Source organism: Ruditapes philippinarum, unplaced genomic scaffold (genome assembly GCF_026571515.1).
Source record: "Ruditapes philippinarum isolate M1 unplaced genomic scaffold, ASM2657151v2 ctg1379_1_1_1_1, whole genome shotgun sequence".
In the NCBI taxonomy this organism is placed as follows: Eukaryota; Metazoa; Mollusca; class Bivalvia; order Venerida; family Veneridae; genus Ruditapes; species Ruditapes philippinarum.
This window is the reverse complement of record NW_026864462.1, coordinates 43197-62463: the sequence shown is the minus strand read 5'-3', so window position 1 is coordinate 62463 and position 19267 is coordinate 43197. Positions and strand designations below refer to the sequence as shown.

Genomic DNA, 19267 nt, shown 5'->3' with positions numbered 1-19267 from the left:
TCATTTGCTTACTTTCTTTATTTCTAGTATTTTTTAAAATATACTCCAATTAATTTTAAGTATATTTTTAACATTTAAAGCAGCATGCCTCCAAATTTATGCTAATGTTCATAATTTTTGAAAATGTATTTGAAAGTAAAATACTGTGAAAAGATCAAAGAATATATAATTCAAACATTGCAAACGGCACTTACAATCCACATAAATTACCAAAAAGAGGTCAAAATATACATAAATACCTCTTACTGCATTAGTAACGCAGTAGAATTATAGTGATTGATACTGCAAAATCAGTCATAAATCGCACATAGCATGTGAATAATTAATTAAGTATTGAATCTTTTTACTTTTCTTAAGATCTTAATACATTTTTCTAAAGATTTTATTTCTTAAAATATTTTGGCTCATCTGGAGGCGTACGTGCATCTTTAAACTGTTAAATATTAGCATTTTGGGAACATGGCCCGACAGCTAGAATGTGGAATGTTTTGTATGTTTTAGATAAAATGGGAAAATTGACAACATATTATAATCATCAAATAAGACAAAGAAATCCAATTAAACTCATTTTATATTTCACTTATAAGCACATATTACAATTAGAAAACAATATTATAATTGTCTATGCACAGTGTAGTTAAATGTCCAAAATGATAATTATTTTACTTATTTTATTATTTGTTCCTTAAATTGGGAATTTTCTGCTTGAAATTTGGAAAGTATACCGTTTGCCATCTGGAACATGACCCAATATAGGTCACTATATAAAATTGGCAAAAAAGAACAACCTGAATATATATCATAAAAGGCAATTAACTGTTACCTTATAACTTGAAACTTTAATATATAATAAAAATTCTAACACTCCTCGTGATTTTGTCACTACATACAAGGGCAAAAAACGGCAATAAAATTGGTTAGGGAAAACATATATATATCTATATATATATGTGTGTGTGAAAGAAAGAAAGAAAGACATGAGCGAGAAATAATACATAGAAAAATCGGCACGCCGCAGCCGGGACTCGAACCACGGGTCTCGGTATTGCCGGTCCAGTATGCTAACCACTACACCACAGCGGCCGTTGCTTTTTCATCGTGCCAATTGGCCTTATATATTTATGTTATTTTCAACTTTATTGTGACATCATCACTTATATTACCATAGTGGCTGACTCAGTCACTGTTATTAATTTTCTTATGGCAAACACATTTATTGTTTTATAAGACCATTCCCTCCCTCCGATGAGATAGTTTACAAAGCCTTGCAGCAGTAATAATGCATTTTCATTGACATATTCTTTTCTTGTTATGTTTTCCTTTCATATGATGCTAAAAAACATCTCACATACACAAACACCACGAGGTTTATCCATATCAGTTGATAAAATTTATATAGAAAAGATCGGCGCCAATTCGTTAGCAGGGTAAATAGATAAAAACAGAATCCCTAAAGAAAGCCCAACACGGCAAAATTGTTAAATGTTGCAGGCTCGGTTTGATTGAGCCTGTTCATAGACGGTACTGGAAAGTGCAAGTTACCGTCCACGCCCCCTAGAAGCAGAATTCAACATTTAAACAACATAAAAATGGTGAAATTTTGAATTAAGAAACATCCGCAGATGTGTTCATACGGCGGTTATCATGGAACCTTCAATGTGACACAGTATTGTCATTCCACGAAAAGCGTCGTATGGTCCCCAAGTAAAAGAATGCGTGTGCCCTAAACGAGAAAACAATGGGCGGAACTAAATAAAATGGAATTTTGAAAGGGGATCTGAGGTTATGAAGCCTGCATATCACAGACAAGACGTCATCCTAAGTATGCAACACACTCATAAAGGCGCCAAATGACGTCATTTCAAACTAGCATTGGTGGGGTTTGCAGAATGTAAACACATAACAATCCAGTCTGACACGTAAGTTTTAATTGTTAAAAGCTTCATAAAATAATATTTGAATTAGGTGATTTTTTTCTTATAATTCTTTTGTTTAATAGTTTTATACCTTAGCGACAGAAGGCACTTGGTTTCGGGATAAAAACCCTTTTGAGAGGTTTGTAGAGCTCAAATTTGATTGAATGTAACGATTTTTAGATTCTAAAAACGTCATTTGTCCAATGATACTTACAAAAAAACAATGAAAATATGTCTGAAATTCATAATGAATTTAAAAATGCCAACTGTACAATTATATACAAGTTCCAGTTTATGTATACATTTTGCACTTTCGATTTCTACAACTATATAAATAATGTACTGGTTACTTTTATATCTATAAATCTATTTAATTTAGGTTGACTTTTACTTGATATTTTGAGAAAAATACTTACTCAACAACTCCAAGCATTAAATTGTTATTTGTAAACATAAATGTCGCCGACGGTCCATCTTCTAAATGCAAATCATTTTGGAAGAAAAAACAACTACTAGCTAAGGTCTGTAGCTTAGGTAAAAGAGGCAAAATTATAAATGGATAAAAGCCACCACTTTAAACACCGGATAATCGGAACTTATTCAGGATGGCAAACTGTAACAAGTAGAGTTCCTCAGGGTAATAAGCTACATGTAGGACCTGTATTCTTTCTAATATTTGTAAGACATTCCTAATGCAATTACATGTACAGCTAAACTTTTTTCAAACAACATAAAATTACAGGCTGTCATAAATTATCATAATTATGAAATCAGATGTCATGACACTATTTTTCAAAAGTATCTTTTTTACATATATGAAACAAAAAAATGTTTTATTGTTTTGTTTTTTTAATTTAATTCAAACACTTGCCATGGGTTCGTCCGGCGGCCAGTATAAATAAACGCATAAACAACAACAAATCAGCTATTAACAAAAAATTGTATTTTTCATGAAATTATGTGGAAGAGCAATATCAAGAAGGAACACAATCACCAAAACGGCCAAAGAAGTTCATCTTGGCCTGAACTAGACCTACTATATGAATTTTCATGAAGAAAAATAGTGTATTCTGTCCTTAACCGCACTTTTTATCTAAACATAGCGCAAGACTGCATTTCAGACGACATGAAATTTTCGAAAAGTAGTTTTTAACAGTAGGGTATAATTGTATTTCTAAACATTCTCTCCTCTTACAGTAACAGCAAAAATAAATCTTTAGTAAAGACTTTTGTCAACTTGGTTATCAAAGACGAGTTGTTTGGCCAATTGTGGATTTCTTACAAAGTACACTATTGATAACCGCGGAAGAATATAATCGTGCGTTGACGTCAATCGTGAGAAGTGCACGACTGTTAGGTTGGTCTGTAACCAATATTTATTTGTCAACTGGAACTTTACATGTATTAAAATACATGACTGTAGTTTAAGCTCGGAATTGCATTGCATTGGATAATAAAATGAGCTTCGAAATTCCAGACGGATTAACTGATCTCCTTCAAGATTTTACAGTTGCAGTATTGAAAGAGAGGCCACCAGATTTGGTGAAGTTTGCAGCTGAATATTTCAACAAACTAAATGACAAGAAGAGTGATGATCAAAATGAAAAAGGCAGAGGTGTTAGATTTGCAGAATCAGAGCCCATGCAAACTGATGAAAGTGATGATGAACCTATGATAGGTAAACCAGTTATAAGGGTTTAAATTAATTGTTTATTATAATGTCTAAATGGATTTTTATGCATTTTCTCCATCACTCATCAGTCACCACACTGCTAAGCTTTAGATTTTCATTTTTTTGTTTGCGACTAGATATAAGTCTATAGTGATGTTGGTTCAATAAATTACTAGTTGTTAATCTCCCTGCTTAGGAATTGCCCTGTTATAACGCTGGTGATATTGTCTCTTATATAGGAACAATTTGACTTACAAGTTAGTAGACCCAGTGTAATGTCAACTTTCACCAAGCTGCATTTATAATCATCATATGTAAAGAGGTTTTAAACCATTGAATTTGAGAAAAAACAATGTTAAAGGGATATTATTTTACGAATATTTGATATTTATTACATGCTTTGAGGTGGAATACTTAAAGAAAATGCATTTTGCTTAATAATTACACGGTCAAAATTTCTCAAATTATAATAACGTTTATTTTTACAGTAGCCAACAAGGAAGAATATCATTATTATTGGAAATTTCTGCAGAAACTATGTCCCAATATTAATTTCAAAAATGTGCATGTTTGTTGCTGAGACACAAGTACATGTATTTACTATAAATTTGCACACATAATGTTGAATGATACAAAATCAACAAATTTTGTTAAATTATCGAGGAGTGTCGAAGATTCAACTTCAATTCTGTTTAGCCAATTGCCTTGTGAGATGTGTTGCGAAGAAAGAAAAACAATTTGACTTTTTTAATCTTCAAAGTAAATCTTAGGTATCTGCTGAATTTCATTAGCATGAAGTTTAAATTATCAGAAATATTATGTATCAAACTTGCTGTTCAAAAAAGCTTCCAAAGGGTAATTATCAAAGTCACCTGTGGATATATTTCATTATAATAACATTGTAACATCACAAATTAATTTAATGGACATCACAAATTTATTTAATGGTAAACATCAATAAAACATATTTAACCATAAAAAAGGAAACATATAGAAATGTTGTATGCAAGAAAATTAGTTGATTGGAGTTGGTATCTCCAAATCTACTATGAAGGGAATCAAAGTTGAAACTAAGTCACTCACTTGTTCTCTCTGATTATCTAACATTATGGACACAGTTCCAGTCATCAAATTTAGCACTGGCCCGGTGGCCCATGGCCAGTGAAAATTAGTTCGGGCCAGTGAAAATTTTAAGAAAAATAGTTAAATATAGTAGAATAAATTCAAGACTGGAATTCGGGCTACTGGTTGGAGACCACCAAAACCGGACAACCACCAAACCTGGACGGCCCCGAAAATGCCTTTTTTATTTGTTCAGTGGTTGTAGATCGATCAGTCGCATTTATATCAACAATAACTGCATGTTTGTTCTATAATTAAGTAATTAAATTTATTTCAATATATTATGTTAAAAATAAAAAAATTAAAACACCAAAAGTTTTATTGAATTAAATCAGCATCATGGACATATCTGTCCGGACACATGGTACTGTAGTGTGGACAATTCAGGTAATTTTGATACCCTTATTCACAGGCCTCAGATATAAGTGTCAACATAATCAGAAATAAACAAACTAGTCCGTTAGTTCGGAGAAGAACCTAGCTGTACTGTGTAAAAGTTTTAGTTCCCTAGCTTATAAATTCTAAAAACTGTATGGAAAAATGTTTAAAAAGTGTCCGATTGTTGGTCCCCGACCAGTAGTAAATTAAAAATCTTAAATTTGTTGACTGCAGGTCACATATCTCTGAGTTATGTTTTTATAGATTATTAACACTTCTCTTACTGTGAAGCACTGAGAAAAGCCAATCATGTTGTCTTACTGACAGCACCTGCTTTATTCTATAATTTAAAGAGTTTGAAAGAATTAGTTTTATTACTAGTTTGTCTACATATGGCAATCTTTGATGATGTTGTCAGAAAGTGAAACATTGCTATTTTTCTTTCAGTTTCATGAAAAGTTATAATTTGGAACTGTATTACTAAGATTAGTACATACATATATAAAGCAGAAATGCAAATTTATATGTGTACATGCAAACTTCACTGTCTCAATAAAAATAATTCTTGTCAGGAAGGCCTTGTCCTCTTTAAATTTTAAAGAAAAAAACCTTGGATGTATTCAGTAAAAAGGCTTAAGCATTTTTGTCTACTTGTGATAAACCTTTTAGTATAATACTGTATTATGAGAAAATGATCAAATAAAATACCTGTTAAGTCATTGAGTTATTCATATATAAGATGTATTATATTGATTTACAATCAGAAATCTGACCACCTTCTAGTGAAGACATTATTAATGTCATCATTACTCATTGATTGACCTGAAATATATGAACAAAAGGTATTAATTAAATTAAGAGATAGAACGTAAGTCTGCCATTTAGAAGGTTGTCACTGGTGTTTGGGACTATAGAATTAGTTATTTTCATAAGCCTTTCACTTCATATATCATTGCATAATAAAAATTTGGCTTGAATACAAACTACAGGGTTACAGGTAGTCTTATTTTGGATGACTAGAAATAAATTAGTGCCAGGTTGTTACTGTATTATCATATATTGTAGCTTTATGTAAAATATCTAATGTATATATAGATTGTAATATTTTGGGCAGTTACATGTACAACAGTAAAATCCATTTGTCTCTAGTCCTGAAATAAGTTCATCAATATGATGGTTTAGTCTACACTGTAACTACACATAGACAGTACTTCATGTTAATAATTGTCAAGGAAAATATGAAATGATAATATAACTAAGGACACTGTAGGGATTTCATGGCCATCTTCATCATATTTTATTGATTTGCTGCAAGCGTTTGTGCTTTTTTATTGATTAACTCTTAGATATCGTCAGTGAAACATTTTCGTAATGCTTAGCAGTCCTGTATCTGATCAAACATCACTTACCTGGAGGCTTTAATTCATGTTAATGTATTGTTATTTGATAGGGGTAGCTGATTTGTTTATACCATAGCTTTAAAATATTACCAAATAATAAACCTTTCTCATAATGGAATTGTTTGATATTGAGGATTGCATTTGGAAATTAATTTTATGCTTTTTATTCTTCTTTTTGATGTATTCACCATAATTTGTGTTATACACTATCTTTTAAAATCTGGAACTGTCCTCTAGGCCATCCTTTAAAAAATGTTTGTTTGCAGTAACGCGACCGACTCACAAAATTTGCCCCTACTCAAAAATTTTTTTCATGGTCTGGATAAAAAATTATTTTTTTTGAATCAGAAAATTATGCCTTGTGCTTTGTTTTCGTTCTTTTAAAGGTTAATAGAAGAAATAAAATGTAGGTCTTATTAAATTAGAATTCAGTTATCAATTTATTTATTGTTACCAGATTATCAAAGCATATATTGTCCAGCATTTTGAAATTCCATGTTTATTTGGGAGTACAGTTCAATAAAAAAAAAAAAAATCGACCTACCTACCCACCTGGAAAATTCTGGGTCGGGTTACTGCAAACAAACATTTTTTTAAGGATGGCCCTATTGAAATTTAAGAATTAAGCAGTCAACAGTACAGAATCTGGGAAGACTTCATTGCTTTACTGGCAATTAGGTAAATCATTATCACTGCTAGTGCTCAGAGAGGAAAGTAAAATTGAAGTTAATTAAGTTGAAAATCAGGTGTGCTGACTTAATTTTTGTAGGGACAGGAAATATAAATCTAACTATGCCTCTAGGGTCTTGATAGGAAGATTTGAAAGATATGTAATTTCCTGTAAATACCCTGTCCTTTGAAATATTACCATCCACGGGAATCTCACGGGAATTTATTTTAAAATGCAATAGTTCAGAAAATTTCCAACACCTTGTTTATTATAGAAATAGATTTAAGTTTGTAAGAGAAGATATAAAATGCTCTTAAATTTCACAAAATAATTAACATTTTCATCTTATTCATTTAATAGTAGAATGTGTACCCATTTTTACCTAGCTCTATCCACAGAAATACTAAGTACCCAGTAGAGCAAGCTACATCACTACACTTTTTAAAGAATATTTGATTCAAATTGCTTATAATGTCTTTAACAGCATGTAAGTACTATTGAATAAATGGATTTTTTAGGTTAATAAGCTTAAGAGGATGGATATTCCAAGATGCCATAATACTGTTCAGTATAGAGTTAAGTCCCTTTAATTATGTAAAAGTCATGTATATCAGAAATAAAACAAACCTAAAGCAAACAGAGATTGAATTATTTGTATTTCAGTTTTTATTTAAGCTTTTCAATAATTGTTTTTTTAAAAGAAATTAACTTATTTTATTTGCATCAGTTTTTAGCTCAAAAAGGTACATGTATTATTTTTGTTTCCTCCAAAACAATTCTGGCTCTAGTCTATAGTCTAGGTAATTAGGGCTCTGTCTTAGCAATCATTCCCCTTTTCTTTAATAAAGTACTTCTGTGATTTTGTAATGCCTGGAAAGTTACTCCCATTTTTAGCAGGGGTTTCATTAAGACTCAGTAGCCATGTTAAATCTGCAACCTGTTGTATCTTAGCTGCTTTTGGTGGTTTCTTTTTTACATTCCTTTGTGAATGGTAATTAATAATGTATGTGGCAGCAAACTTTGAGAAATAACCCAACTTCTTTCAAATATATACTATGAGCCCATGTAGTAGTAGTACTCTAAATCCAGGGGTGACATTTTTATATTTCACTCTTAACTAATAATAACTATTTAAACAGTGGTTACTTCTGTTATTATACTGTACCTCCTACAAATAGTAATAAGAGTAAAACAGGAATACTCTTCTGTATGGGTCTCCTGCAGTGACTGTAAAAAAAGATGCTGGCCAGGAATAGCCCTGTTCGTAGAACAAAAGTAAAAGTCATAATGTATTAGAAATATGACAAGTCTAATGAATGTATATATATATATAAATATATACATATACCTTTGCTTTATTCAATATTTCAAAGAAAATATAGAAATAAACAAAGTAAATGAAAATGCCTATGTTCATTTATTCAAGCGCTATTGCAAAAATGTATGCAGTTAAAACTACCCGCCAGCAATAGATACGACTCCTCACCAGCCACGGATTCCTCAGTGAATTCTGCACCTAGATTATAACTGGTTCTCTGCTTTTATATAAAGACATTAGACATTGACAAATTGGACCCATGCTAGAAATTAATCGTAGGAGTAATTTCATTGGTTATATTGGTTAATACAATTGTCTGGGAAAGAAACTCATATGGCTTTTCAGGTGTAATTGACTTATTATATCATCATATGCTATTTCATATTGATTTGACTGGTTCATGTCAGCTTCGTCTACCTTTTGATTTTCCAGTTCTACACATAATTATTGAAATATGTTACATAAAAATATTATAATATTATTGCTGCAATATAATATATAAAGAAACACAACATATAAAGATATAATATATAATTTCTGCACTGTTTCTCATCACCTAGTGGTTATGGTCGTTGACTTCAAACCACTTGCCCCTCACCGCTGTTGGTTCGAATCCCGACAGAAACTTGGATTCTTTCATGCGAGGAAGCTATCCAGCTAGCTTACGGAACGTCGTTGGTTCAACTCAGGTGCCCGTTTGTGCCTGAAATAATGCACGGAGAGGCACCTAAGGTCTTCCTCCACCAGTAACTTGCTGGAATGTCGCGATATGACCTATACTGTGTCGATGTGACGTAAAACCCAATCAAACAAACAAACAAATCATCATATGCAGGGTTGTTGTTTTTTTACCCACCATGACAACCAATATTCAGTGTTATTTCCAAATGTAAAAAGCAATGGCTCTTAAAATGTGTGTGAATAATTGTTCTCCTTATATTAGCATTGGTTCTGATGGTATGCAGTATCACTAAATTATCTGCATCTTTTCATTTATACATGATATTGTATTTTACCATTTGATTGGCACCAGTATCCAGTTCTAGACAAGTATATTTGTAACCAAACATTTTAAATGTTTTTGTCAATCTAGGAGATAACTCTGTTGGATTTGAAATCATTACAGGAGTACATGAATTTTAAAAATCTTTTTTTCCTTAGCAGTTCATAATAAGTTTATAAGAAAGTGTTAGTTTAAGCCATAATTAGAGCAATATGATATATTATATCTCTCTAATTGATCAAACATAGGACTAGCCTACATTTATTAATGCAATATTATTAAATAATTCATGCAGATTGGCACTGCAACAAAATCCATTTCATGTAGGACTTTTTGCTGAAGCATTATACATACCGGTATTGTTTTTAACTTAATGAGGAATTTCCTTAAACCCTGTGGAACAGTCTCATGTTGAAAACCATATATATGCATAATTAGATTCCACTCAAAACTATTAATTTAAAAATGTTAAGGTTACATGCAAGTTACATATGACAAAATTCTGTGTATAAAATTAGCATAGTTATGGATGTAATGAGGTTATTTAGGTTACATTAGCTAACTTTTTTGCCATATGATATAATGTGTTAGATTACATAATTATGGAGTACTCAACTTTACAATAAAAAAGTCAACAACAAACAAAAACAAACAAGCAAACAAAACCATTCTACTATATAAAGTTACAATTTCTCTGTTGTAAACTTTAAGGAAACATATTAAATATTTCATAGCCAGTGACCCTGGCCAGATTGTTAGACAAGTAAATTTTTGTTGCTTAATCAAATCAGATCAATCAGATAAACAACATATTCTCAAGAATCTTTTATTATTGTGCTTGTTATTTAAAGCACACTAATTGTTAAAAATTGTTAAATTTGAGCAACATAACAATACATGGAAAAGCAAAGGAACAGAATTAAAACTAGCAACAGCAGGGCGACACATAAAGACATGAAAAGTAGGACAAAATAATGTGACATTGAAAAGCAGGGTAACGCAAATATACATGGAAAAGCAAAGCAACATGTACAATAAGGCATGTAACTGTGGAGGAACACAATATGACATAGAATGTGGAGCATTACAACAATACAAGGAACATGGCGGCAAGGCAACAATACCTTGAACAGAGGATAATGACATTGAACAGTTCAGCATCTGGACAAAACATGGAAAGTTCTTTGAAGCAACACAACAAGACCAGAAAGAGCAAGTGATGCAATAATACATGTGGGACATGGAGCAACACAGTAAGATATGAAAATAACTCATTGGACATAGAGCAACCCAACAAGACATGAAAGTGTAGAGCAACACAATATGACATGGAACAATAGAGCAACTGGACAAGACATGAGACATGGAGCAAGAAACAGTGGAGCAACACAACAAGACATGAAAGAGAATTAATGCAATGATACATGGAACAGTGAAGCAACACAATATGACAAGGAACAGTGGAGCAACACAACAAGACATGAAAGAGAGATTAATGCAATAATACATGGAACATGGAGCATCACAATATGACATGGAAGAGTGAAGCAACTGGACAAGACATGGGACATGGAGCAACAAACAGTGGAGCAACACAACAAGACATGAAAGAGATATTAATGCAATAATACATGGAACATGGAGCATCACAATATGACATGGAAGAGTGAAGCAACTGGACAAGACATGGGACATGGAGCAACAAACAGTGGGGCAACACAACAAGACATGAAAGAGAGATTAATGCAATAATACATGGAACATGGAGCATCACAATATGACATGGAACAGTAGAGCAACTGGACAAGACATGGGACATGGAGCAACAAACAGTGGAGCAACACAAGACATGAAAGAGAGATTAATGCAATAATACATGGAACATGGAGCATCACAATATGACTTGGAAGAGTGAAGCAACTGGACAAGACATGGGAGCAACAAACAGTGGAGCAACACAACAAGACATGAAAGAGAGATTAATGCAATAATACATGGAACATGGAGCAACACAATATGACATGGAACAGTAGAGCAACTGGACAAGACATGGGACATGGAGCAACAAACAGTGGAGCAACACAACAAGACATGAAAGAGAGATTAATGCAATAATACATGGAACATGGAGCAACACAATATGACATGGAACAGTAGAGCAACTGGACAAGACATGGGACATGGAGCAACAAACAGTGGGGCAACACAAGACATGAAAGAGAGATTAATGCAATAATACATGGAACATAGAGCAACACAATATGACTTGGAACAGTGAAGCAATACAACAAGACAAAAAAGGAGAGGAATGTCCACAAATGGTAATTTGAAAAAAGGTTAATTGACATGTGCAAAGTGAAAAGGTTTAAAGCGTAAAACTAATTTTATGGATTTGGTTAACAAAAAGAAGTTGTTGAATTATTCTCCCTTGTGTCCATTATATGTCTTCCAAACAATCTTGCAAATAGATTGCATTTCTTAAGGTGCAATAAATCTCTCTGTTTTCATGTGAAATGTAATTAAAGAATGTATCTATTTTTTCCATTGATCCTACTCAGAAACTCTGTTTCTCTAAGGATAATTGTCAGATTGTCATGACAGCTCTCCGGTCTTATGTACATAAATATCAAAGCTTTCCATTAAAGGCACATGCTCCATATGTTCATTAACAGTAGAAGTTTCATTTCAATATTCATACTGGAACACACAAAGGTAAAAAAAACAAAAGTACTATGATGAGAATGTATCTGTTTGTTTTGTGTGTTTTGAGCATTATCGATGGGTATTAAATGTTTGAGAATTGATTGTGTCTTAGTTGCACTCCCTGTTTATCTTTATTTTCATATTTTAGCTTCAGGAAAATTGCATTTAACTGGAGATATTTATATTAATATTCTGATGTTCTGCATCATCTGTGATTTTAAACTGTAGACAGTGTGATCAGTGATTGATCCTAGATTCTCACTCAGGAAAGACTGACCAATAGATGTATGATGGATGGGCTTAAATTGTTACATTAATGTTCATTTTTGATGCCACTTGTGCTGCTGTTTTAAATGATAATTCTATGGTAATCGTTAGTTTTGCCACATTTTGATTGATGCCATAGTGCCAGTTTGCTAAATATGATCTATAATTTGAGTCAAGTATTGGGAAAAAAAGAGAAACAGTTACTGATAATAATGATACACTGAAAAAAATTTTTTTTTCTCCGTAATTTAGTCACAGAATAGGTACAGATGGTTGACACAAAGCGATCAGAAATGAATGAGATATCTGAAACTCTCCTAAATACAAATGATATTGAATCATTAATGATCATTCACAATGATTCTTGATTAAAGCCTTGAGAATTAATATCAAAGAGACAGTGTAATTATGACTTTGCAAAATTGATTGAAGTCATCAGATGGTAATTAATGTATTCCAATTTAACTGTCTTTGATTTGTTGTTAATAAGTGAATTTCTTTTCAAACCTTTAAGTTGACATTTATAAATATAAAGGTAAAAGGTCAGTTGATAATTTAGCCGATTTGTGATTATTGATTGTCTGATTTCTTACTCTGATGGATATAATTTGTAGCTGCATGTGAGACTTATATTGTATTGAAAACCAACCTTTAAAGAATAGATTCTTGCATGTCAGGATAAAATCTTTGTGATTCAAATAATCAATGAAAATTATTTGTCACTCATTTTGCAATGTTTTAGCGTATCTGTTAGACATGTAATGTTAGGACTATTTCGGAGAATTTTCTGGGAAATATATTCATGTATATCGTGATTTGGGATGTAAATACTATGCAAATATCTTGTTTTCATTGCTCTATCCATTTTATACAAATGATGGTGGTGCGGCATGACTAGCAATTGTTTATAAAATCGCAAGTTATAGGAGGAAAACATGAAGACTCTCCCAAAGGATTTACATGGTGCTGCAAGGAAAATTATAGTATATGTAACAAATATTGTGATCACTTGATAATGGATTTTCTATCTTGATAAATGTGTATCATTTATATAAGATTTTCGGACAATCATATGTGACAATTTGGATGATTTACATATCTTTTTATTGAAGTTATGCAAAGGTTTTGTACATGTATATTATTTGAAATGTTCTTTTTAAAGTGAGTGATAATCAGTTATAGGGAATGATATATGTAGGACTAATAACAATGAAAAGTTAATTAACAACAACAACAACAACAAAAGAACAACAACACAAAAGAAATCTTTTGAAAAAAAAAAACTTTGTATATTGAATAGCAACAAGTTTTCCTGTTAGTGACAGTTTCTTTCTTACTAGATTGGCAAAAGTCAGCTTCTTGTTATCAATGTTACAAAGAAGTTTTATGATGAGGGTTGGGAGAGATAATTATATCTGTTTACCATGAGAACTTTAAAAATATAGGAGCAGAATGTCGCCTATTGATTTTACTTCCAACATTGCATGAAAAATAGAAACAAAAAGCTCCAATTCAGTGAAATGAAGTGAATCCCTTGTAGAGGATTTAATAAAATCATCTCATAGATCATTGTAATGTGAAATACTTTTATAATGATGGAATTAGAGGACGAGTTTTGTATAGAAAGGAATGCTTTTAGAGAGTCCAGGAAAGAGAGGAGAGGTGCTGTGGCTGCCAGAAATGGTAAATACATGTTACATCTCCATCATATATATTCTACTAAAACAATGATGCATCAGTTGTTTTCTATTCCATATTTCCATATTTTGGAAGATGTCATACTGCTGCTTTTTGAAAATGTACATAGGATGGCCAGAAGATTGTTCGGCCAGTTTTTATGACTGGTTGCTTTTTGATGAGTCATTTTCTATAATATTGTTGCATATCAATATCTTAATATGTTGCATATATATTTACTTGTTATGAGTTTGAAAGTGGAAAGTAAAATGAAGGATAAGGAGTTCTACAGTTATTTAGTAATTCTATTCCCTTAATTGAGGATAAATTATTTGTTCTATTTGAAATTCAGTCATTTAATTTTCAGAATCTAATGTGATTGACTGCTAAATTTTCACAGGCCAGTCAGGATAGTTACTTATAAAATCTTACAGGCCTGACCCAAAATCGACAAACCATGGTCTAAACGGCTTTTTTTGAAAATAATTGCAGAAGGTACCGGTATATATCTGTTGCATCTTTTACCGTAGGTATTAAATTACTCCAGCTTCATTTTTTTGAGATATCAGCATGAATGATTGTAGGTCATATGAACTGCAACAATTTCACAATAAAACCCTCAAAAATAAGTTGATTTTTAAAAGTTTGTGAGGTTGTTATTTTTTTAAACCTATTGCCAGGAATTTGATACCTACTCCTAGGTCTTAATCATAGTGAAACGTTTTCTGTGTAAATTTTTGAAAGTCTGTTATATAATGAAATTTAATTTTAACTTTTATTATAATTAGAGACACAAAGAACTGTGTTTCCAGCTTTTGCTGATTTTTGTCTAATTTTGTATTTTTGTTATAACTGTTCATCTGTAAGATCAAGGTGGTGACTTTCCTCATATACCTTTACCTTAAGATGTATATATTAGCTTATTAATTATTAAAGGATATTTGATTATATTGCTGGAATAATTGAATTTATTATCATAAAATAAATAGTACTCCCTTTCGTTATCTCTTTGGGTAGATTACATCAAGCAGTACAGCCAGGCCAATCTGCAAGTATATCAGCTGTACTTAACTGTTAGATAGCTGTCCCAGAACCTGCTGAAATAGAAACTAGCTAATCAGATAAGCGTTTGCAACAAGTAACAGTATAGAGACAGGCCAGCCTGCACTTTCATGCATTCTGAACAATGCTCTTTATGCTGCAGGTTATGTCCACTTTATATATTTGATACTTAAATCTATTAAACTTTGAATCATGACCGTTCTAAAATCAAAGAAAGGCAAAGACATTAAACAAATTTAGCATGTTCAGAGTTAAATGTTTTGATAATAAAATCTCTTAAACAAAACAATTTTAAACCTTAGCTTGCTGTGAACATTATTTTGGTTAATGTTTTTCTGTGATTAGCAACATTGATTTACTCTTTATTAATTGTAAAATCTCAACTTGTGAGCTGACATTGGAATTAATATAAGATCAATTTATTATATGTGAATTTTCTCATTTGCTAAGTTCATAAACCAGAAACCATTGAACAAAACTCTTATTTCTTGTTGTAGAGAATTAAAGTTGCAAGATGCATAAGGAAAAATAGTATTGCTTGGGAAATTTGAGTTACAATCAGTCTGTTTTATATAATGTTGATTAGCTTAAATATTTTTGTTTGTTTTTTCTAAGTACATGTACCTGTAGTTATAGGACATTTTGTTTCAAATTTTACAGGAATAAAATCAGAAGAATCAAATGCACATTGACTCAACAACAATTTTAATTAATATTATAAGTTAAAGCTTGTAAGGAAATAGTTCAGATATAAAGTCATAAATATTTGACAGTGTCATTCAACTATTACCACTGTTATAAGTTCACAACAGCGCTATGACCTGGGTGATTATGTTAATTTCTTATCAGGGCAGACATAATACTGTATTATACTTCTATAATGGTATTACAAAGTTCATACACTCCAAGGCATTTAGTAATTTCATTAAAATCTCAATCTTTAAAATGTGGTGTCAGTCAATTTTTATAGATTGTAAAATTTACATGATAATATAATCTGTGTTGTCAGCGGAGTTCCCATATAATCCAGTGTTTAACATGTTACCTAAATGGTACACCTATTGAATTAACACAAAGTTCTGGTTTTGTAAAACTTGTTTGAATTCTCCATAACATAAATATTCTGGTTTTTGGTAAAGTTGTTGAATTCTCCAAAAATGAAAGAAAAGGTGTCAGTTTCTGGTTTATGGTAAACTTGTTGAATTCTCCATAACATAAAGAAAAAGGTGCAAGTTTCTGGTTTTTGGTAAACTTGTTGAATTATCCAAAAATGAAAGAAAAGGTGTCAGTTTCAGGTTTTTGGTAAACTTGTTGGATTCTCCATAACATGAAGAAAAGGTGCAAGTTTCTGGTTTTTGGTAAACTTGTTGAATTCTCCATAACATAAAGAAAAAGGTGCAAGTTTCTGGTTTTTGTTAAACTTGTTGAATTATCCAAAAATGAAAGAAAAGGTGTCAGTTTCAGGTTTTTGGTAAACCTCTGAATTCTCCATAATATAAGAAAAAGGTGCAACTTTCTGGTTTTTGGTAAACTTGTTGAATTCTCCATAACATAAAGAAAAGGTGCAAGTTTCTGGTTTTTGGTACACTTGTTGAATTCTCCATAACATAAAAAAGGTGCAAGTTTCTGGTTTTTGGTAAACTTGTTGAATTCTCCATAACATAATGAAAAGGTGTAAGTTTCTGGTAAACTTGTTGAATTCTCCATAACATAAATAAAAGGTGCAAGTTTCTGGTTTTTGGTAAACTTGTTGAATTCTCCATAACATAAAGAAAAGGTGCAAGTTTCTGGTTTTTGGTAAACTTGTTGAATTCTCCATAACATAAAGAAAAGGTGCAAGTTTCTGGTTTTTGGTAAACTTAGTCTTGTATAATCTTTGACAACTTTTTAAAAAAATGCCTTTAAAATGTTGTTCTTTATTGATGTATAAAAATTGCATGTATTTATTTTAAATTTTTTTAAGGTCATTGAAATTCAGTCATAACAATGCTATTTCATTGAATCTTGGTGCACTTTTATGATTTCTACCAGTAGCACTCATTTTCAAGCTTAAAGGTCAAGGTCTCGGGTACCTGTAATAGCAAAACATGAGTCAAAGCACATTGACATAGGAACTTGAAACATTGTATGTTTATTGATGAGCCCTATCTGAATTATCCACTTTGGTCAAAAGGTCAAGGTTATAGTGACATCACATCAAAATGTCGTGATTCTATTAAGTAAAGCATGCTGTCTAGGGATTGTCTTGTTGGGTTTTGGTTTTTATCATGAAAACAAGATTCTTGTATCTAATGAAAGTGACAATTGCTATTAATGAAGCTCACAGTATGAAATATACTGCATTCATAACTTTATTATTACCAAAGAATAAAACAATTTCAGCTAAATTTTATAGGTTATCTAAGAACTTTTGCCTTTTTTCATGTTTCCAATTTAATCTGTAATGAAAGTCTGACTTAGCAAAAATCATATTTCACACAGAAATTTTAACTGTTTTGAGATATTTATTTGTGCTTTATTTGCTGTTAGTGAGATTATCAAATGAAAAAAAATGCTATTCCAACTGTGATCTACTGTTTTATCATTTATTGATGTGGTAACTTGGTAATAGTGAAAGCCTCTGTATGATTAACGTTAGATATGAACTTAAGTTACATAAAGTGTCTTTGGCTAATTCCAGAAATAACCAGGCCAAAGAGAGAGACACTTTTCTCAATTGTATTTGCACAATCATATAAAACAAGTAATTTACAGAGTGAAATTAAACATCATTTTAAAGCAGTTGTCTAAAAGGCGTTAGATTTTTAACACTTGATTGCTCCAAATGAATAATGGTATTTACTTACCATCTGTACTTTTCACATGAATTAATTTGATTAATTATGCAATTAAATGAAAGTATGTATAAAGAACATCACATTTGTAACAATAAAACTGCACCACCAGATATGGTAAAAGTTTAAAAATTATAATATTTCTTGTCCATCTAATTTTGTTGTGAAATACAATGTAAAAAAATAACTAGATGTTAACGATTGTTATGTGATTAGGTATAGAGAAACATACTTTGAAATGTTAATTATGATTGATTTGATGAGTGTGGGAGGAGTAAGGTGTAAAAACTAAAAAAATTTGCATACATTTTTGTTGCTGAACTTTACATAATAAAGATGATTCACAATTTTGATCACCGCTTGAATAAAAAAAGAAGATAAAAAATCTATGTTGACGCAGTTGACAAATGACAAGTATTTTGTTGCTTAATGCCTTAAGACTTAGAACTGGGTATTAAGGTCTAAAGATATCTGGTATGTGTGGGTATAAATGTCTGAAGATATGTGGTATATGTGGGTATGAAGGTCTAAAAATATCTGGTGTATGTGGGTATGAAGGTCTAAAAAAGATATGTGGTATATGTGGGTATGAAGGTCTAAAGATATGTGATATATGTGGGTATGAATGTCCAAAGATATGTGATATATGTGGGTATGAAGGTCTAAAGATATATGATATATGTGGGTATGAATGTCCAAAGATATATGATATATGTGGGTATGAATGTCCAAAGATATATGGTATATGTGGGTATGAAGGTCTAAAGATATATGGTATATGTGGGTATGAAGGTCTAAAGATATGTGGTATATGTGGGTATGAAGGTCTAAAGATATCTGGTATATGTGGGTATGAAGGTCTAAAAATATCTGGTATATGTGGGTATGAAGGTCTAAAGATATGTGGTATATGTGGGTATGAAGGTCTAAAAATATCTGGTATATGTGGGTATGAAGGTCTAAAGATATGTGGTATATGTGGGTATGAAGGTCTAAAAATATCTGGTGTATGTGGGTATGAAGGTCTAAAAATATCTGGTGTATGTGGGTATGAAGGTCTAAAGCTATATGATATATGTGGGTATGAATGTCTATATATAAAGATATATGATATATGTGGGTATGAATGTCCAAAGATATGTGGTATATGTGGGTATGAAGGTCTAAAGATATTTGGTATATGTGGGTATGAATGTCTAAAGATATGTGGTATATGTGGGTATGAAGGTCTAAAGCTATATGGTA

General features: G+C 31.5%; 1 protein-coding gene and 1 non-coding gene across 2 annotated transcripts in view; one reads left to right on the top strand and one right to left on the bottom strand.

The window, feature by feature from the left end:
* Nucleotides 1-1010: 1010 nt before the first annotated feature.
* On the bottom strand, nucleotides 1011-1083 carry Trnaa-ggc (transfer RNA alanine (anticodon GGC)). The gene has a single exon. It is a non-coding gene; the product is annotated as a tRNA-Ala (tRNA).
* Nucleotides 1084-3016: 1933 nt separating this feature from the next.
* The window catches only part of LOC132725687 (cAMP-dependent protein kinase type II regulatory subunit-like), a gene marked incomplete at its 3' end in the record, with an annotated part of 53186 nt that continues 36935 nt past the window's right edge, over nucleotides 3017-19267 (top strand). The window contains 1 exon segment of the mRNA XM_060710862.1: nucleotides 3017-3594. Within this exon segment, the coding sequence (XP_060566845.1) occupies nucleotides 3375-3594 (220 nt within the window).